At 42.5% G+C, this 21,284-nt stretch overlaps 1 protein-coding gene and 1 long non-coding RNA gene across 7 annotated transcripts in view; one reads left to right on the forward strand and one right to left on the reverse strand.

Moving 5' to 3' along the window:
- Positions 1–605: 605 nt before the first annotated feature.
- Positions 606–3,151, reverse strand: LOC128406174 (uncharacterized). Its single transcript, XR_008328417.1, has 3 exons — positions 3,009–3,151; positions 2,494–2,628; positions 606–831 (listed from the first exon to the last, which is right to left on the reverse strand). It is a non-coding gene; the product is annotated as an uncharacterized LOC128406174 (long non-coding RNA).
- The window catches only part of THOC2 (THO complex subunit 2), a 57,814-nt gene continuing 38,810 nt past the window's right edge, over positions 2,281–21,284 (forward strand). For 4 of the 6 annotated variants that reach the window (XR_008328413.1, XR_008328414.1, XR_008328415.1 and 1 more), the window contains exons 1-6: positions 2,281–2,655; positions 12,723–12,766; positions 13,845–13,936; positions 14,924–14,975; positions 17,568–17,638; positions 18,262–18,383. Coding sequence is in view for 2 of the 6 variants with exons in the window: in XM_053373234.1 (XP_053229209.1) it covers positions 2,351–2,655; positions 12,723–12,766; positions 13,845–13,936; positions 14,924–14,975; positions 17,568–17,638; positions 18,262–18,383 (686 nt within the window). In the remaining 4 variants the exon portion in view is untranslated. The remainder of the gene's footprint in view (positions 2,656–12,722; positions 12,767–13,844; positions 13,937–14,923; positions 14,976–17,567; positions 17,639–18,261; positions 18,384–21,284) is intronic. The other 2 variants (XM_053373234.1, XM_053373235.1) reach the window with 1 other exon arrangement.

Below are 21,284 nucleotides of genomic sequence, written 5' to 3' on the forward strand. Positions count from 1 at the left end.
TGTGGGGCAGTGTGAAGAGACACCTCTCCTTTGGAAGGGGGTGGGCAGCTCAGAGACCAGGGGCGGCAGCAGCAGCAGCTGCCCAGAGGACTCCCAAGGAGAGAGGAAGCTGAGGGAACACTGCAAGGGAGGGTGTTCGAAAAGGGGTGAGAGGATGCCAGCTCTGCAGGCAAGAGGTGACATAGCTGGGCTCCTGAGCCCCATGGGAGTGCTGCAGAGTGAATGTCAAGGGAGCCTTGGACCCAGAAAGGTTGAAAACCCCTGCCATAATTGACTGAAAAGGCCCTGTAACAACCACCTGACAGATCACATTTAGCCAGCGAAAATGTGCTTTAAATGTATGATGTGGATATGACCTGTGTCTGTACTGGCTACCATGCTTAAGACAGTTGGATTGTTCTCTGCTTCTGGCAAACATCTTCAAAGGCTCATTAATGTTCCAAATGATAAACTGGTTTGTAATCAACAAATGATTACATTCTGGAGTATGTTTGTTTGTATTGTTACAAAAGCCAGGTGTCTGCTCCCTCTCTCTGCCAAGCAGTGGCCAGAGCGCATGGGGTCACAAACACCCCAGGGTCTGTGTGGAGAATAGGAGACTCTAGTGTTTTAAGAAATAAGGTTTATTTGTCCATTTACGCTCTCAGTCTGCGTGAACCGGGTTCAAATGTTATTGCATGACCCAAAGCATTGCAGGCAGCTGTTTCTTCTCCCTCACCAAGATGGATCTCAGACTTTCTTCCTCTTTCTTCTTCCCAGAAGCCCCTTCCCCTTCCCCTTCCCCAGAGCAGTTCACTGGCAACCTTCCAAATCTTCAGTCACTGGTCACACCTGGTGCAAGAAGTTCTATTGCTTTATTAAGCTACCTAGGAATTCCTTTGCTTATTCCTTATATTATCCCTTCCTATCACAAATAATCCCAAATCCTAGCATTGATTACCGTATTTGTTTCATCTAAAAGACACCTCCATTTAAGACTCCTATTTAAGAAAACGGGGGGAGATGGCCCCCATGTATAAGACGCCTCCAAATTTTGGACATAATTTTTTAGGGGAAGAACCTAGTCTTATACATGGAAAAATACGGTAATTTTAGTGTTTAAGGGGAGCCCCCCAGTTCTGTAACAGTATTCTTAGATCACATTTTACCTTGGGATGCCATGGTGGGTGGGTTACATGCAATCTACATACCCAGAAGTTGAATTAAATTCAGTAGAATTAATATTGTAGCCTTTCCCTGCTGGCAGAGGCACATCAAAGTTGTTAAATGCTATAAAGAAAAAGGGGCATTCACATGTTACATTCTATGAGTGAGCAGTCTTTATACCTGTGTACGCAACCATTCAACTTCACAAATCAACTAGTTTACACTCTTTCATGCAAACAATTGCACATCTATAGTCTGTTTGTATCTGGTGTTAAGTGTACTAAGTGAGTCAAGTCAAGGTGCCACATGGCTCTGTTGTTATAAGATAAAATTAAGGCTATATGCCTAAAACACATTTCCTGAGCCTTGGGATAGCCAACATGGGTGGAATCTAGTCACATATGAAATTCTTGTGACTACAACTCCCATAATCTTTGGTAACTGGCCATGACTGACTAGTAGGGTCTAGGGGTCGTTAACACTTCTGCTTGCCCCATGTTTCCTAAGCACAAGTCTGAGAGGTTTCTTGTTTAACCCATTGTTTCCCTGGGGAAAACGGGCTGTTTACCGCTGGGGGCTTATCCATACAGTACTTATTTCTCCTGTGCTCTTAAAGCTCTGTGTCAGAGCCCTGTGTTGTTTTTTGCTCCAAAGCTTTCCATGTGAAAACCCTCTTTTTAACACTAAATCAGAGCAAATGGAAAGAAAACCGTGGAAAATCTGAATTGACCTTTGCTCCAATTCAGTTTTAAAGAGCAGATCTTCGTGGGAAAGCTTGGGATAATAAAATAATAATAATAATAATAATAATAATAATAATAATAATAATAATAATAATAAAGCTAGGGCATGTAATGTTAAAGCGCAATCCTTTGCCTGGAATGAGTGGGGCAAAGGGTGAGGGGAGATAGACTTCGTGCTTAGCGTGCGGAAACTTGTTGTGGGTCACTTTAACCCCAGAGCAGCCGTGCAGGTGTGCAAAACTGAATTAAAAGCGGGGCGGGGCGCCGTCCACGTAAGGCCCCCTCCCCCGCGCAAAGTCCATCACATGACCCGGCGCACGGGAACTATTTAAACAGCAGGCCTCGGCCCAAGAAGTCTGCAGTTGTACTGAAGGGAAGGCATGGTCTACTGCCCTGCGCCTGCCGGCCCTTTGCGTTCCTCCCGGCGGAGCCCCGCGCTGCCCCTGCGCCTAGTCCGCGCCATGCCGCCAAGGAAGCCCAGGTTCTCCCGCCCTCAAAAGCCTCCTCTCCCTCCTCCTCCCCGTCGTCGTCCTCGTCCTCCTCCTCCATCGCCGCCCACTTTCCCGTCATGCTCGTCATGGCCGCCCCCACCGTCCCCTCTGACCTCGGGCCCGCCGTTCTCGCATCCGGGCTTTCGGCACTACACCAGGAAGATGGCGGCGGGAGCGGCGGCCTCAGCGGTGGCATCGACATCAGGGGCATCCACGGCGGCGGCGCTCCCTGCCGAGTGGATCAAGAACTGGGACAAATCGGGCAAGATCGAATTGTGAGTCCGGGGGGGGCGTGGGGGTCTGGGGAGGAGGCGCAGCGTTGTGGGGGGTGGTAAGGGGAGAAAAGACGTGGTGGGAGGGGGAGCAGGCAAAGTGCGCTGGGTAGAAGATCGGCGAGGGTGGGCAATGGAGGGCCTGATCCCACTCCCCCAAGCCTTCAGATCGGCGGCTCCTGCTGTGGGGACGAGACCCCCCCCTTTCCCGCGCGCGATCCCCCGATCCCCCTCCCCCGATCTCTACCGCCCCTTCCCAGCGCTAGGCCGTGAGGTGACTCCGGGCTTCCCTCGCTCCTTTCAGCGCCGCGCCCGCCCCCATCTCTTCTTGCGCTAATCCTCCCCCCGGCCCAGACCTTTAGATCTCGGTCCTTCTTTCTCTCGCTCTGCTCCGAGATCAGATCGCTTTGAGATCCTTTCCCTGCCTCGCGATGGAAACGGGACAGGCGCGCTCGCCGGGGGGGGGGTTGTCTCTCGGTGGGACCCCCCACCCCACCATCCCACTCCCCTGCGGTCGCCGCCTTTCCCGTTTCCATCGCGAGGCAGACGTTCGTCAAAAGCTGTGCAGTATTAGGTGTCTTGGGCCCTTTCTTTCCTTTCTTTCTCTCCCCCGTTATTATTGTCATTATTGTTACGTTAACCAGCCCTCCCTCGCCTTTTGGTAACGTTCCCCACTCCCCACCATAACTGGACCGACCTTCCTGCAGTTGCATTGTTGTTCGTTTGTTCAACAATTTATTCTTCCAACCCTCTGAATAGAAAGCTATCTTTAGAGAAGCGTGAAGCTTGGATGCTGTAAGTGTAAGCCTTTCCCCCACCATCTTAGCTTGCTTAGGGGCTGCCTTTTGGTACCTTCCCCAGTGAGGTTTATGGTCTTTCTGGCTCCAGTTTTGTACATCTTAGTGTGGGGTTTCTGCTAATAAAATCGGACCGCTTGCTGAAGGTGTAATGGGGTTGGACAGCAACCCTAATCCTTCTCTCTAGAGAGTGGGTTCCATTGAAGTCAGGCTTGCTTCTGAATAAACGTGCTTAGTATGATCATACTATAAAAGTTGCCTTTTGTAGTCTAGCTGCAGTGGGATTTGAAGACTTTGTGGATCGAGAGTTGTCATTATTCAGAAAGCAGATACAGTGGTACCTCTTAATTCGTACTTAATTCGTTCTGGAGGTCCATTCTTAACCTGAAACTGTTCTTAACCTGAAGACCACTTTAGCTAATGGGGCCTCCTGCTGCCACCGTGCTGCCAGAGCACGATTTCTGTTCTTATCCTGAAGCAAAGTTCTTAACCTGAGGTACTATTTCTGGGTTAGCGGAGTCTGTAACCTGAAGCGTATGTAAACCGAGGTACCACTGTACTTCAGTTATCAACTTACAAATGCTAACAACTAAACAGAATATAAATTCCTTAAATGAATTGAATTGAATTGCAATGAAATCAAGCAGCTTTGCAGTATCCCAGACCACAATTTATAGCCCAGTCCCAAGTATGTTTATTCATATCTAAATCATACTGACATCAATTAAATTTAATTCCAGATTTACTTAGGATTGCAGCCTATAGCCTGAGCTAGTGTGGTCCAACCTCTCAGACTTAGTGGGACACAAGAGTACTTCAATGCAGAACATGCGGCCACACACTGAATTTAATTTCCAAATTGTAAATTAAAGTGCTTGCAATATAGTTAATTATATTTAATATACACAGTATATTCAAATGGATATATAAATGAATACACAATTAAATAAAAATAATACATTTATTTAATAAAATTTAATACACAAACAGTTGTCTCTTTCTTTAACAATGAAGACATTGAATTTCTGTCAGCATAAGCAGGCAGGGTATAAAAATAAAATCATTTTAGAAGGCTTCTAATAAAAAACAATTCAAAGCTCTTGTGAAGCCAGGAAATAAATGCAGCCTGTGAAGAAGCTTGAAAAGCTTGAAGAATAAATCCCTGAACTTAAATGTAATATTGTGGGAGGGTGGAACTCTTGTTTCCTCTCCCCAACCTTTCCCAAAAAATCCTGGAGTGTAGTTTTAAATTGGCCAAAGGAATGGAGAGGACCAGAAAATACAATAATTGTTGCATCACTTTTTTTTTTAGTGCAATGAAGGAATCTGGATTTATTTGTATTTTTTTAAGCAGCAAAATGAGAACAGAGTTTCCTCTTTGCAGGGACATTTACAATTCTAGGATGATTTAGTCCAGTTGAGCATGTAGACATGCATAGGATTGTGCTATTACCAACTTTTTGGTAGGAAAGAAAGGAGGTGGGGAGGGGGTGGCCAACTAGCCTGGAAAATAAGTGCACCTTCATTGCGCTATGTGCAGCCAGGATCAAAACCCATCCAGGAGGACACAGGAAGCAGCAAACTAAAATAGGGAAGCTGAATGTGAATTTGGCTGTTTTCCTATCACTCCTCTTATATAAGTATTTTTCCTCTTGGCACCCCCTTCTTGCACCGCCTCCCCCACTCTACAACACAGCAATAAAACCACACACATATCATGTGATACGTGAAGTGCCCCTTAGAATGCCACAGCTGATTATTTGCCCATTCTCTGTAATGAGAATCAGTTGTCTATGATGGGGCTGCAGACAAGCTCAGGTGCAAGCAGAGCAACCCTCACCTGAGTGCTATTTAAGCTTTGATCAATGTGCCAATAATTATTAGCATTGTAGTGCATTAATAGAGGAGGAGGGTTGGGGCAGGGGAGGATCAAGGGAGCCAGCAGTGCAACCACAGGTTCTTGTCTTCCCGAGCAGTTCCGTCCAACCACCTGGTGTGCCTGCAGCTGGGAATGTAGGAGGCAAAACTTTCTGATGACAATGGAGTGCCACACTTAGTTGCTGCTGCTGCTACTGCTGGTGGTCATTAACAGGGAGGGGGTCGTAGGAAGGGCCGCCAAAAAAGGCTCAAGGGCCACATGTTGGACCACCCTAGTGTGAGCAGTACTCTCTTGAAGGTAACTTGCATTCAATACAGGTAATTTACTTTTGAGGGATGAAGACTGTAAGAATCCCACTCTTTGTATATGATTGCTTGGAACAAAGTCTCATTGATCTTGGCGGGACATCTTACTAAACACACCAAACTGAGACTCAGAAAGTCTATTTATTGGAATATGCATGATGTGGTCCCATCATATTATCAATCCTGCAGGTGTTCTTCATGTGCAGATGGGTTTGCAAATGTGACTTGTAATAGTTCAGTAGGTATTAAGGTCCACATAGTACAAGTCTTGTTTTTGGAATGAACAAATTCTAAGTAATCCTTCTGTGTTAATGTACCTAAGTATGACAGTGGCCATCCCAGTTCTGATTTCTTTTGACAGTATAGTTAGGATATTACTACAAAATATTTTTTAGATCCAGTTAGGTACAGTCAGTCCAATTTATTTGCTGAAACTATTGGGCACCTCAAAACTGCAAACAATCTAGTTGAGATACACTTTCTAACAAAGAAATGAGATCCAGGGGCAAGAGCTGTTCTCATTCGATTGGGAGCCACCCAGAGTGAATGGGGAAACACAGCCAGATGAGCTGGGTATAAATAAATTCTTCTTCTTCCTGAAATTTCCAGGTCCATAAAATCTTAGCCACAACATCTTGATGTGCTGGTTCAATTATCCACACAGTTTTAGACTTCAGTAGCCCACTATGTGGGTTTGATACAAATATATACCTGTGAGCAAAACATCTTAATTTTTTGGGTCACAGAAGATTTCCATTTTCAAAGTGTACCAGCATAGGTTAGACCAGGGGTAGGCAACCTAAGGTCCGTGGGCTGGATGCAGCCAATCGCCTTCTCAATCCGGCCCACGGATGGTCTGGAAATCAGCGTGTTTTTACATGAGTAGAATGTGTGCTTTTATTTAAAATGCATCTCTGGGTTATTTGTGGGGCATAGGAATTCGTTCGTGTGTTTTTTTCAAAATATTGTCCTGCCCACCACATGGTCTGAGGGAAGGTGGACTTGCCCACGGCTGAAAAAGATTGCTAACCTCTGGGTTAGACTGTGTTCACCTCTTCGCAGAAATACCTGCTGTCAGGCATGAATATTAGCTGAAACCCTTGTCTTCATAGAGTTCAAAACCTGTTTAGACGTGTGTTTCGTGTATGATAGAAGTTCCTAACTAATTTTAAATTGGTTTAAAAAATACCTTGTTTTTGTACTGTCTCTGTTCATAAACATGACTGCTGCTATTCCCCAAAGGTCCCTCATTATCTGCTCTGCTGCTTACTGTATTATTGTGCCTTTAAATATCTTCTAGAAAAAAAATTCACATTCTAAACTAGTTGTTAGGACCAGCTTAAAGTTCAGTCAGTCATGTGTTAATATTACAACAATTTCTAAAACGTGCAAGGGGTCAGTGAAGACAAGAAATTACAAGCTCATTAGCCTAAAGTCTCTTCCAGGTAAATGAGTGAAAAGCATTACATAGGAACCTAGGAAGTTGCCTTATATGAAGTCAGAACATTGATCCATCTAGCTCAGTATGATCTGCTCTGACCAGCAGCAGCTCTCCAGAATTTCAGATAGGGGTTATTTCCAGCACTACCTGGATTGAATCTGGGACCTTCTGTACACAAGGCAAGTACTCCATCACTGAGCTTTGGTTCTTCCCTGAGCTGTGAGCTGCAATTATCAAACATACAGAATAATAAGGTTGAAGAGGAAGAATAATAGTCTCTGCAAAGAAAAGGCTTTTCTCACCTTTTTTAAAGTATTTTCTGAAGGTAGCCCCAAAGTGCAGTGCTACCTTCATTGGTATCCTACAGATGTTTGAATTACATCTCTCATTAGTCTCAACAAACATCTGTATGCTGTTCGGGGCTGATGAGAGTTGTAGTACGAAATACGCAGAAGGCATTAGTTGGGAAAGTCTGGTATAGATACAAGTAACTTGGTAAACATATAATTGAATCACCGAAAAAACAACAACCATGTAACGAAGCCTGTCTATGTGTCCTTTAAAAAAAAGATGACATGGGGAAAATGTTTTGAAGTTTATAAAATAGCCAGGGACCACATTTGAATGTGACTTAAGCCATGGTGGTTTATGGCTTACTTGAACTGGGACTTGGTGTGTATGAGCAAGTTTGTTTTGCTGCTCTTGGTTCATGCTTTGACGAAGCAAACCACAATTCCTGGCTTCATGTTATGTTAATCCAAAGATCATGGTTTGTTTAGTTTCCAATAAACCATGATTAGTATGTTAACAACATACTTTGGCAACAAATCATGTTTTATTTCCCAAGCACAAAAAAAGGACGGGATCAGACTTGTACAGTAAGCCATGGGGCATGCCCATGGTGAGACGGATTTAGTTTTCATAGCACTAAAACTTTTGGTCAACCAATGAAATTGATTGGCAGTAGATTTAGTGCATACAATAGGAAATGTTGTTTCATAAAATGCATATTTAACATAACAGATTAGTTAACATTGACAAAAATATAATAACAGAGCAGGTTTATACAAAATTGTGTTTTCTTAATCTAAACTCAGATGCGGATGGTGCCATGGTCTAAACCACTGAGCCTCTTGGGCTTGCTGATCAGAAGGTCGGCAGTTCGAATCCCCGCGACGGAGTGAGCTCCCGTTGCTCTGTCCCAGCTCCTGCCCACCTAGTAGTTCAAAAGCACGCCAAAAAGTGCAAGTAGATAAATAGGTACCGCTCCAGCGGGAAGGTAAACAGTGTTTCTGTGTGCTGCTCTGGTTTCACCAGAAGCGGTTTAGTCATGCTGGCCACATGACCCAGAAAAACTGTCTGCAGACAAACGCCGGCTCCCTCGGCCTATAAAGCGAGATGAGCGCCGCAACCCCAGAGTCATTCACGACTAGACCTAACTGTCCAGGGATCCTTTACCTTTACTTTTACCTTTTTAATCTAAACTCTAGGAGTGAAAATGGGCAGATAATAGCATTAGGCTGGTTTGGTTGCTTATGTTGTTTTGTGGTGCTATTCAAATTCTGAGTTGCCCAATGGTATTTTATTTGGCATCATTTCCTGGTGATGGTGATTTTGCCAATGAAGATTCGTATGAGGGAGTTGCCTTTAACTTGTTAGTTGGATTTTTCAAGAATTACTGTTAAAGGATTGTTGCCAGAATTTATTGGGTGAATCCTTTGATTCTGATACCACAAGTATTTCCTCTTTGAATGAAGAGTTGAAAAGATCAAGCACAGAATTTTCAAAAGGAACAAAGAGCAAAATAAAATCACTCTCATGGCCAGTAATTATTTCATATCTATCAGGCGTCTCTCGGAGACTAGATGCTTCTAATCTTAAATGCCTAGACAAATGCCTGCCTGCAGACTGGTAATGTAAATCATATTTACTTTGCTTCAGCAATTGTTTTAAACTAACAGACCTCTTTCCTGCTTTAACTGGAGGTCTGTATCCTTTGTTGCATCCTATGTACACTGGAAACAGTAAAATAAATGAATGACTATTAAATGAACTTTAAGACATTATTTTGTTTACTCTTCATACCTTGTAGTTTTCTTTTGGTTTTTCTGGTGGTGACTTTTGGATTCCTTTTATTTTCCTCACTCTTAATTTCTTTTTATTGAGAATGCCAGACAGTGGTTGTTTACTCCCCAGTCATAAGTACAGTGATTTGAGAATAAGCCACATTTATGTAAGTAAAATTACCACTTGAGGCTTACAACTGAAATATATTTGTGAGTCAGTTGCTTTTTAACAGTAATAAATATTATCAGTTACAGTGCCATTTCCCCCTTAGAACGCTAAATACATGTTTTGTAGTTGTTCTTGCAGTATTGAAAAATCTGCCTTGGTTGAAACTTCACTTCTTCAAGATGTGAGAAAAACTAGGACTGTTGACTCATGAAAATGTTTTCCTTGCTAACATTGCCTTTGGATAAGGCTGCATCTGGCTGTTACACTAAGCCATAGTTAAGCTCAGAGATCTTCAAGCTCACATTTTCTCCGAAGTGTACAGAAGTAGGAAGTTGGAAGCGTTTGTTTCTGTTTTTGCTTAAACATGATTTGTTACTTCATGTGCATTGATAAACTGGTTACTCTTATCTGAAACAAGGTTTTAGGTCATGTTAATATTTATCTTGGTTTATCAGCTCAAACAGTTTATCAGCAAAACAGTTAAGCAGAAGCCAAAACTTCCAAACCGTTCCCCCAAACTGCGTGGAAGGTGAGGGGAGTGCATGACCTAAGCTCATTTATGTCACTAATATGTCATGACCTAAATGCTGAAGGTTTTTCTGAATTGCATAACTAAGGGCTATTACATTACATATACACTTAATTAATAGACATAAATGAATGCTGTTTAAAAATTATACTTTCATATACATTCCGCTCGTAACAGCCGAAATAACAGATTTTTAAATACATATTGAAAGAGAGAGAACGAAAGAGAGAGGGAACATATTACCATATTTAAGAATGTAAAGAAGAAAATACATTATTGAAGTGAGATGTGAGAGACCATGATTTACAGATCCCATTTGCTGTTTCTTTTCTTTGTAATTGCATGTACTCATTTACTGTTTAGATGGTTAGCAGTAAAAAAGAAATTACAGGCTCTTTAAAAAACAAAAACTGGTCAAGGTCCATTGGTCTTCCTATTGATAGAATCGGTTACATTTGTATTTGAAGGTTCATATTCTAGAATGTTTTGAACCATTCTCTTTGCTAAGTTATCGGTCAGTTGATGAAACAGCTGGATGGCAGCTGTGTAGATGTGGCTGGATGATTATGTGAAATTGTTATGGAAGATTTACCATCAATCAGTTTTAGTATTTCTCTGTAGAATTAAAGTGTAGTGTTTGTCACAGCAGTGGATATGAGTGTAAACAGATACTGATTTTATTTTTCACTCAGTTTGCTGCTTGAGCAAAATCAGTGTACAAAGCCTGCTCCAGAACCCTTTTTCTGACTCATAAAAATTTGATCGCTGTGTTTTGAGCTACTTCTTGAAGGCATATTTGTTGTGATTTTCTTGGTAGACCTTTGTGCCCAGTGACAACCTACCTGTGGTCAAAGTAATGTAGAAAGTACTGGATGCTTCATAAACAGGCATTTATTCAAGAGGCTGGAGAATAATATCTTTTTAAAAAACAAACCCTGTGAACATAGAGAAACTTTTACCTCTGTCCTATAAGCATTATTGTTCACTAAATATATATACCACCATCCTAAGATCACAGAATGGTTTACAACATAAAAACACAAAACATAATAATAAATACCCCTGACACATTTAAAAGGCCATAGATTCTTTAGCAGCCAGAGTCCTCGTTGAAGAGGAATGTTTTCACCTGGCAACCAACTGTGCAATGAAGACACCAGGCAAACATTCCTGGGAAGAGCATTCCACAAACAGGGGGACAAAAAAAAGGCCTGTTCTTGTGTTGCTACCCTCTGAAATGCTTGGGGGAGTGGGGACACAAATAAGGGCTCAGATGATTATAGGGTCTGGGTCAGTTCATATGGGAAGAGGGTGGTACTTGTAGGTATTGCAGTCCTGAGCCATTTAAGACTTTATAAGTCAAAACCAGCACTTTGAATTGGACCTGGTGTAGTCAAACCAGGATTGGTGTTATATGGCCACCACATTCTGTACCAGCTTAAGTTTCTGAACTGAAGCAGAGCATAGACGTTAGGCTTTCACTTTCCAGGTAGGGGCGCAGCTGAGCCAGCAACCAAGGTTGATGGAATGCACTCCATGCCACTGAGGCTACCTGAGCCTCAAGTGACAGGAAAAAGATCCAGAAATGCCCTAAGCTACATAACTGCTCATTCAGAGGCAGTTTAACCCCATCAAGAGCAGGCCACCTCTTATCCATCTGGTCTAGGGGACCACCCCCTAACTGTGCTGGATTGAGTTTCAGCCTATTGGCTCTCATCCAGTCCATTACTGAGGCAAGACAGTGGTCCTGCATATCCACTGTCACACCTGCAAATGTAAAGAAGAAGCAGAGCTGTGTGACCATGTAGTCCCAAACCTGGGATGACCCTACTGACTAGTTTCATATTGATGTTAAACAGCATAGAATATAAAATTGAACCTTAAGGACCACCACCCCTCTCTTGAAGGCTCCATGATCCTGAACAACACTCCCCAAGCATCCAATCCAAGTAGGACTCGAACCACCACAATTCACGCTCCCTGACCCTCAAGTCTGCACTGATGCTGCCTGAGTACCTAAGTGGGCATATCTGGGTGAAACCAACTCCTCTTTTCTCGCCCACCTAGGTCTCCGTAATACAGACCTGATCAGTCTCATTGTCCACAATCACATCATGGTTGAGGGAGATTTTATTTAGAGTCTACCTGGCATTCAACAGTAGCAGCTTCAGACTTAAGGGCTGGCTGATAGGGCAAGCGCAGTTCCCCAGGTTGTGGGGTGCGGGTGCTGGCACATAGCACAGCCACGAACTGCCTCTGCCGTGTCTGCCCCACCACACATACCAGGCTTCCCCTGTGATTGGGGCTCCTCCTACTCTCCCCAGCTCCTCTCCTCCCACATACATCTTTTCTTCCCTCCAAAGGCAAAACACATTAAGAAACAGTAAAAACAATTAGGATGATGTTAAGCAGGTAGCCCTTGCCCTTGCTCTCCCCATGAAGTTGCTCTCCCCAAGGGGATGACTCCCATTTGGTATCAGCCCTGGGCTTTATATAGTCCCCACTTCCCTGGTAGGTTGAGCCCAGATGAGCTGTCAATAAGTTAGCAGTGGGAGAAGCAGGGCATCTTCTATATCTGCCAGCCAAAAGTGGGAAAAGGCTGGCTTCCTCAAGAGCAAGAATTCAAGCGGGTGTGGAGGAGGGCCAGGTTGAAAACTCCCCTCCACCACTGATTGGAGTTGCTGCCTCGGTGGATGGGTTATAGGACCAAGGTATTACTGTACTTGTTTATCCGTTATCCTGTCTTTAGCATCAATTTTCAGTATAATGTATTACTGAGTTACAAAATTTTGAATATTCTACCACACAATCAAAATAATAAATTTTCAGTAGGTGAACTTTCTGGGAACTAAGATGCTTAAAAAATCCATTTCATTTGTTTTAGTTTGCAGCTTTGCCGTAATCTGTCTGAAAATGTAACTTTCAGAGGTAAGTAAATACATTTAAGGCTTTTTTTATTAAAAAATAATGAAATTAATCCTACACATTAACTAGGATAGCTATTTATAGAGGTCAGGATCTAGAAACTTTCAAAACCAGTTGTGTGCCTTCAAACTAGTTTTAAACATGATTTTTGTATAGCAGCCATTCCACACCACATAGCTAACTACTTTTCAAATGAACATCTTAAAAACATTTTAACATATGCATGGGAAAGTTTATTCAAAGAAGAAAGTATATACAGTCCAAATAGTTGCATGCCAGCCCTTGGACTGTCTGAGATAGTAATCACTCATTCCAGACTACTGTTAAAAGGACAAACTTTATCATGAATAAAAGAGGGGATGCTGGGGCAATACTTTGTCCCTATACTTTACTCAGGAGGTACTCAGTAGTGCTGTGGGTTCTATCCTGGAGAAGAGACTTTATATTCAAATAAACCTGAGGTATGCCTACTTAATTTGCTTCTTCCTATGGTAGAAGGAAGGATGATACAGCTAATAAGTGTGAGGAGCTTCCTTCACTCCTCCAGAAGTGTCTTGAGGATAAAGTAACGGTGCAAAAGGTTCAAAATGAGTTAAATTAAACTTATCCATTAGTACTGTGAGCAGATCACAGTTCTTTGCACTTTTTGGTTTAAGCAATGTTTTCTTGTTGCAATAGTAACTGTGATAAACTTGAAAAGAGATAATTGAGTGTGTAATAGATAAAATTTGTTTACTTTTGGATCAGAGCTCTTGCACAGTCATTTGGAACATTCCCTTTTGCAAGCCTTCTTGAAACTAATAGGAACTGTGCAACAGCACACTGCTCTGATACCTATATATTAGACTTTTTTCACCTTTTATCAAAAACCTGTCTTGATATCATTTTTGGCAAAAACAGGTTTTGGCAAAAAAAGAATTGGATTGAAATCTATCTTGGTAATGTTCAGCCATAATTAGAACACAATTGGAAATAACAAAATGAATTATGTGAAATTATTGTATAGGAATGCTATAAAATACCCTCATCAGAGATTAAAATTACATAATTCAGTCAACTCCCCCCCCCCAATGTCTTGCAGGTATCCAGCAGGCTTTATATGAGCTTGCATACCATGTTGTCAAGGGAAACCTAAAGCACGATCAAGCTTCCAGTGTTTTTAATGATGTAATAGTAAGTATATTTTTGTGGTACCTGTTACCAAAACTTCTTGCTTAGCCTTCTTAGTTCAACGCTGTTTGAAATTTCCAAATGAAACTGAACAAGTTGGAGAATGGTTTTCTGCCACAATTCTTTTTCTTGTGCCAGAATGTTCTAAGTAGGAGGTTTGAATGTCAGGCTGTCTACTAATAACAAAATCTGTTTCTGATTCATTTTGATGTAATTATACTATTTACCGTATACACTCGAGTATAAGTACATTTTTATGCTGAAAAAGCCCCCCTCGGCTTATACTCGAGTGAGGCGGGCAGCGGAGGGACGAGTCGCCCGAAAGGAGCCCTTTCTTGCTGCTGGTCCCGCTGCCGCCCACCTCTCGCAAGTGTGCAGGCACAGGAGTTGCAGTTGGGATAGCGCAGTGCCGACGGCAGTAGCATAGGTAGGCAGGGGGGGAGGGGCTGGGCAAGAGAGGGGAAGAGAGAGAGGCCCCCTCTGCCGCATGTGCATGGTCCGGTCCGCCACAAGGTCTGGGGGATGGTGAACCAGAACAAAGTTTGCTGACCCCGGTCTAAAACGACTAAGGGCACAGTTAAGCCAAGCTAATTCAGCCCATGTTTAAATGCTATTGATGTCTACGGGTGAACACTTGTTCATGCTTAACTTCTCCACTGAAATCAGTGGGATTTCAGAAAATATAATTTAACCAGTTTCATGCCCTACATTTGAGTTTGAGGGTGAAGGGGATTTCACCTTGTGCTTTAAATGGTGTTTCTTGGGACTGCTATAGTCACTGTTCTTAAATAGTCTGTGTTTTATAATAGCTTATAGCTGATGACCTCTGGATTATACTGCAGAGGCAGTTTGCCATTGCTCTTTGGATAAAAACCAAAAACATGTGAGACTTAACAGTTGTATCTGTTTTCCTTAGCTGTTGGAGAGACACTGTGATGTATACAGTTAAAACATATTTACTGTACTCATCAAACTCTTTTCTTTTAATAGGAATTTCGTGATGACATGCCTTCCATTCTGGCAGATGTATTTTGTATTTTAGGTAAGTCCACCCCTCCTTTACCTTCAGAAGCACTGTCACATTTAGTATGTAGCACCCAGGTCACCATGAAGGGATGAGGTTAACTTCTCTTGAAATAATCACTTCTTCTAATAGCAAGCTCAGGTGCTTAGTGCTGATGACTGTGTAGCCAAAACAGGAGTATTCAGATGCAAGAGGGACTATCATTATGCTTGGAGAAACCTCAAGGTTTGCGGGAGTATAGTAAACGGGGTGGGGTGGGGAGAACTCACCCACACAAGTCCAATAAGGACCGAGTATGATCAGTGATTATGGAACGCTGCATGTCTATTGATGAGTGAGAGAGCAGTAGGGGAGAGATGCAAAATCAAAGTGTCCTAAAAAAGAACAGGTCTTGCTGGAAATTTGAACAGGACAACTTTACATTGTTGTGTTTGTGGCAAGTTTTTTGTTGTTCAATCTGTTTTTTAACCAGTTTCTTAAAACACGCTACTTTAATTTGGTTTAGCAGATATTGAAAAGAAATTTGCTACCCATGCATTATGCTTAGATAAGTATTTTGCACAGAAAAGCAGTCCAAAAATCATATATGTTAGCTTACATTGTTGCTTGTACAGTGGTACCTCTGGTTACGAACTTACTTCGTTCCGGAGGTCCGTTCTTAAGCTGAAACCATTCTTATCCCGAGGCGCGGTTTTTCTAATGGGGCCTCCCGCTGTGCGCGCGCCTCCAGCATGTTATTTCCATTCACATCCTGGGGCAAAGTTTGCAACCAGGAGCAGCTACTTCTGGGTTAGCAGAGTTTGTAACCTGAAGCATTTGTAACCAGAGGTACCATTGTACATGTAAAGCAAGTTTCTGTAGCAACATCTGAGTACTGTATATGCTTAAAGGTAAAGGTAAAGGTACCCCTGCGCGTACGGGCCAGTCTTGACAGACTCTGGGGTTGTGCGCCCATCTCACTTAAGAGGCCAGGGGCCAGCGCTGTCCGGAGACACTTCCGGATCACGTGGCCAGCGTGACAAGGCTGCATCTGGCGAGCCAGCGCAGCACACGGAAACGCCGTTTACCTTCCCGCTAGTAAGCGGTCCCTATTTATCTACTTGCACCCGGGGGTGCTTTCGAACTGCTAGGTTGGCATGCGCTGGGACCGAGCAACGGGAGCGCACCCCGCCGCGGGGATTCGAACCGCCGACCTTTCGATCGGCAAGCCCTAGGTGCTGAGGCTTTTACCCACAGCACCACCCGCATCCCTACTGTATATGCTTATGCTTATAGAATAAATTGCCTATCCAAAAGCATAAATTCCTACCTACTATAAAATTAGAGGATGATGATCCACTGACCAAACAATTGTTGAGGTTTAATGTGACTATCTTGGACCATTCTATCTTAGTGATTTCTAAAGCTTGGTTATTATTCAGCAATGAACACATTGTATTCTATATCTGAGTAATCATGCTTTAAATAAATGAAATTAGTTATATTCTAAGTTTGGTGCCATTATTATTTACAGTTTTGATGCCTTAAAGGTTTTCAAAGCAAGTTCATGGGAAATAGTTTCCTATTCCTATTTTCAAATTTAATCTAATTAATGTATTAACTGTTGCTTACGAAAAATGATTCCGATTAGAAATATGAAAAAGGAGAAAAAACTAAAAAAATTATTAAAAGGAAGGCATGTGTATTAGAAATAAAATAGTCCTAGACTTTTGCAACCTTGGCAGTTTTTGTTTTAACTGCTGATAGATTCTCTTTATAGGCATAGAGGTTTGCTAGTTGTGTTAAAACATTGCAGGAGAGAGAAAATTTGATACAAATCTAGATGTAGGCGGATTGTAAATCATGTCTGAAATTATTTCTCTCTTATCAAGGCCTGAGCTAAATAATGATTAGATTTGTGATTTGGTCACAATTGTGATTAGATCTGTGAATAGACAAGAGTGTTAGTATCATTAGACTGCAGTTGGCAAACCTGTGCACACTTACATAGGACAGCCTTATTGAATGCAGTGATGTTTTCTTCTCAAGAAGCATGCACAAGATTGCACTACAGTCATACCTCGGGTTGTGAACGCTGTGGGTTGCGCATTTTTGGGTTACGGGCCGCACCGAACCCGGAAGTACCGAAACAGGTTACTTCTGGGTTTCGGCTCTCGCGCATGCACAAAAGCACTAAATCATGCTTTGCGCATGCGCAGAAGCGCCAAATTGCGTTGTGTGCGCAGGCGAGGTGCTGCGGGTTGCGAACATGCCTCCCTCACGGATTACATTCGCAACCCGAGGTATGACTGTATTAAGTAATTCTGGGCTTTATTTAAAACAAAACTACAGGAAATAGCATTCTAATTTAAGTTTGGGGAATGAGATAATTTTATATTTAATAATAAACCTCTAATATCAATCCTTATTACTGGAATAGTCAACTATTCCTATGAGCCAACTATACCTATCAAACAACTACTCCGGAAACACTGAATTCTGGGGTAGTTGTTTGATAGGTGTATTTTCAGGATATTTTCTGAAATGAAAAATCACAGAACAGAAGACTCAGAAATCAGGCAAATATTGTTGATACGTTATGCCAATTCCTCTCCTGTGTTGTTTTTTAAGACATTGAAACTAGTTGCTTAGAAGAAAAAAGCAAGAGGGATCAGTTCATGCAGTTGGTGTCAGCATGTTTGGTAAGTTATGCTTCTGTATATTTTTTGCTTTAAAAAAAGGAAAATGTTGAGTTTTAGGTGGCGATGTTAAAATTTCTAATCAAGATATAATTAGATTGCTGACCCCTACATTTTAGCTACATTTTCGTTATCCAGATTTGATGCATTTATATGAGACAGGCCATTTGTGAAAAGATGAGTTAGTCTCCAGTTTATTTTGCTGCCCTCTTGTGGAATATATACAGTTCTGCACACGTGAAATATAGAATTTCCCCCCTTGAGATTAGGCTTAGTTCTCAGTTCACTGCTAAACCTGTGTCTGAGCTGTGCCTCTTTAGGTTGAAAGTGGGGTTCCAAGTGACTGAATGTTTCTCTCTGTCGTCTCTCTCTCTCAGAAGTACCATGTTATAGAGAGAAATCTAGATTAGAAAACACCTCCCATTTTCTTGCTAGGAAGGCTTTTTTGTACCAAGAAACGTTCAGTCGCATGAGCACAGCCTGAAGCAGTACAGCTGCATGTACAGGTTTTTCACCAGGCCTGAATCTTCATGTCTTTAATTTGAATTATTTTTGTTTTCATTGTAAGATAACCAAAGGTCAGATGCTGCAGTAGATAATGTCTATTGTGCTCTTTTTCCACTCAGTACTTGGTTTCAGATACTATACTAAAAGAACGTCTGGACCCAGAAACATTAGAATCATTAGGGCTCATCAAGCAGTCTCAGCAGTTTAATCAGAAATCTGTGAAAATCAAGACAAAACTTTTGTAAGTACAAAACTAAGTTCCAATTGAGTGTATGTCTCAGCAGCAATCCAAAATTGTATTTGTGGTTTGTTCCTGAATGTAGTTTGTTGGAGAGAAACAAACCCTGGTTCAGACATGAAGTCTGCTGCTCCTTCATGTTTTGTTTCACTGCATATAATAATAATGTAACAATAATATAACAACAACAATGAAATACAATGTTAAGCTGCATGCATCAACTTGTAGCTTTAGCCCACCATGATGAATGTGGCTGCTGAGAAAGGCTATTAGCCTAAATGCTTCAAGTATTTGGCTAAAATGCAGCCAGAGAGACACATACAGTAGTATATCATGCTCAAGATGAAATATCTGAAATTTTCAGATATTTGAAGAACTTAATTTCCTGATCTCGCAGTGCAAAAACCTGGTGCCCATGTACAGTATTACAAACAGAGAACCATTTAACATTAATTACAAAATAAAAAGTGAAACTTATTTTTGAAACAGGGCAAGGTATTCCTACAGTCATGAGATACATCCATGTCAAAGATGACAAAAGATTTTGATCCAAAGTTTTGTGTATGATGTTACACACACGCGCGCACACCCACACCCTAACGCTTTGCACTCTCCCACAGACACTACACAGAAAGCCACTACTTGAAGACTGGTGAACCTCTCTATACAGTATAAGCATTTAATAGATGCAAAATAATGCAGCTGGAAGAAGCAGTTTGCAACTTCTATCTGCACACAGTATTTTCAATGAGCTCCAGGTATGTACAGTGAGGGGGAAAAGTATTTGATCCCCTGCTAAATTTGCCCGTTTGCCCTCTGACGAAGAAATGACCAGTCCATAATTTTAATGGTAGGTTTATTGTAGCTGTGAGAGACAGAATTAACAACAGGAAACCCCCCGAAACCCAGAAGACAAAAGTCAGAGATTGATGTGCATTATAATGAGGGAAATAAGTATTTGATCACTTTGCAAAAGATGACTTAGTACTTGGTGGCAAAACCCTTGCTAGCAGTTACAGAGGTCAGACATTTCTGGTAGGTGGCCACCAGGTTTGCACACATCTCAGGAGGTATTTTGTCCCACTCCTCTTTGCAGATCCTCTCCAAGTCAGTAGGATTTCGAGGCTGATGTGTAGCTACTCAAACCTTCAGCTCCCTCCACAGATTTTCGATGGGATTAAGGTCTGGAGACTGGCTAGGCCACTCCAGGACCTTAATGTGCTTCTTGAGCCACTCCTTTGTTGCCTTGGCCCTGTGTTTTGGGTCATTGTCATGCTGGAATACCCATCCTCGACCCATTTTCAGTGCCCTGACTGAGGGAAGGAGGTGCTCACCCAAGATTTGATGATACATGGTCCCGTCCATTTTTCCTTCGATGCAGTGAAGGTGTCCTGTCCCCTTAGCAGACAAACACCCCCAAAGCATAATATGTACCCCTCCATGTCTGATGGTGGGGCTGGTGTTCTTGGGGCCATAGGCAGCATTCCTCCTCCTCCAAACACGGCGAGTTGAGTTGATGCCAAAGAGCTCGATTTTGGTCTCATCTGACCAATGTTCTCCTCTGGGTCATTCAAATGTGCATTGGCAAACTGCAGACAGGCATGCACATGTGCTATCTTGAGCAAGGGGACCTTGTAGGCTGTGCAAGATATCAGTCCTTCACGGCGTAGTGTGTTACCAACTGTTTTCATGGTGACTATGGTCCCAGCTGCCCTGAGATCATTGACAAGTTCCCCCCGTGTAGTTCTGGGCTGCTTCATCACCGTTCTCCTGATCATTGCAACTCCACGAGATGAGATCTTGCATGGAGCCCCAGACCGAGAGAGGTTGACAGTTATTTTGTGTTTCTTCCATTTGCGAATTACTGCACCAACTGTTGTCACCTTCTCACCAAGCTGCTTGGCAATACCGTGGTACCTCAGGTTAAGAACTTAATTCGTTCTGGAGGTCCGTTCTTAACCTGAAACTGTTCTTAACCTGAAGCACCACTTTAGCTAATGGGCCTCCCGCTGCTGCCGCGCCGCCGGAGCACGATTTCTGTTCTCATCCTGAAGCAAAGTTCTTAACCTGAGGTACTATTTCTGGGTTAGCGGAGTCTGTAACCTGAAGCATATATAACCCGAGGTACCACTGTAGTCTTGTAGCCCAGTCCAGCCTTGTGCAGGTGTACAGTCTTGTACCTGACCCCCTTGGGCAGCTCTTTGGTCTTGGTCATGGTGGCTACTTTGGAATCTGCTGGATTGATTGCTTCTGTCGACAGGTGTCTTTTGTACAGATACTGAAATGAGCTGGGATTACAGGTAAGACCTCTCCCTTACAGCAGGTGCTTCTAATCTCAGCTCATTACATACAGTGAAGATACCAGGTAGCCTGACATCTGGCTGGTTGATAGGGGATCAAATACTTATTTCACTCATTCTAATGCACATCAATTTCTGACTTGTGTCTTCTGGGGGTTTTCCTGTTGTTGTTCTGTCTCTCACATCTACAGTAAACCTACCATTAAAGTTATGGACTGGTCATTTCTTCGTCAGAGGGCAAATGGGCAAATTTAGCAGGGGATCAAATACTTCCCTCCCCCTCACTGTAAGCAGCTTGTATCAGCATGTAGCTTGTACGCAGTAGAGTTAAATCAAGAGTGGGAACCTTGTGCCCTCCAGATGTTGCTGAACTACAACTCCCATCAGCCCTAGCAAGCATGGCCAAGGGCCAGAGATGATGAGAGTTGTAGTTCAGCAAACATCTGAAGGGCCAAAGGTTCTCCATACCTGGGTTAAATAGACCATATAAACGAGTTCTTAAATTGAATTCAATTTCACATCTATGGAACCGTAATATGAAAACCTAGAGAAATAAATGCAGATATGATCAGTTCAGTATTACTGTAAGGACGGCTTTAATTTA

This window comes from Podarcis raffonei, chromosome Z (assembly GCF_027172205.1).
Source record: "Podarcis raffonei isolate rPodRaf1 chromosome Z, rPodRaf1.pri, whole genome shotgun sequence".
Lineage (NCBI taxonomy): Eukaryota > Metazoa > Chordata > Lepidosauria > Squamata > Lacertidae > Podarcis > Podarcis raffonei.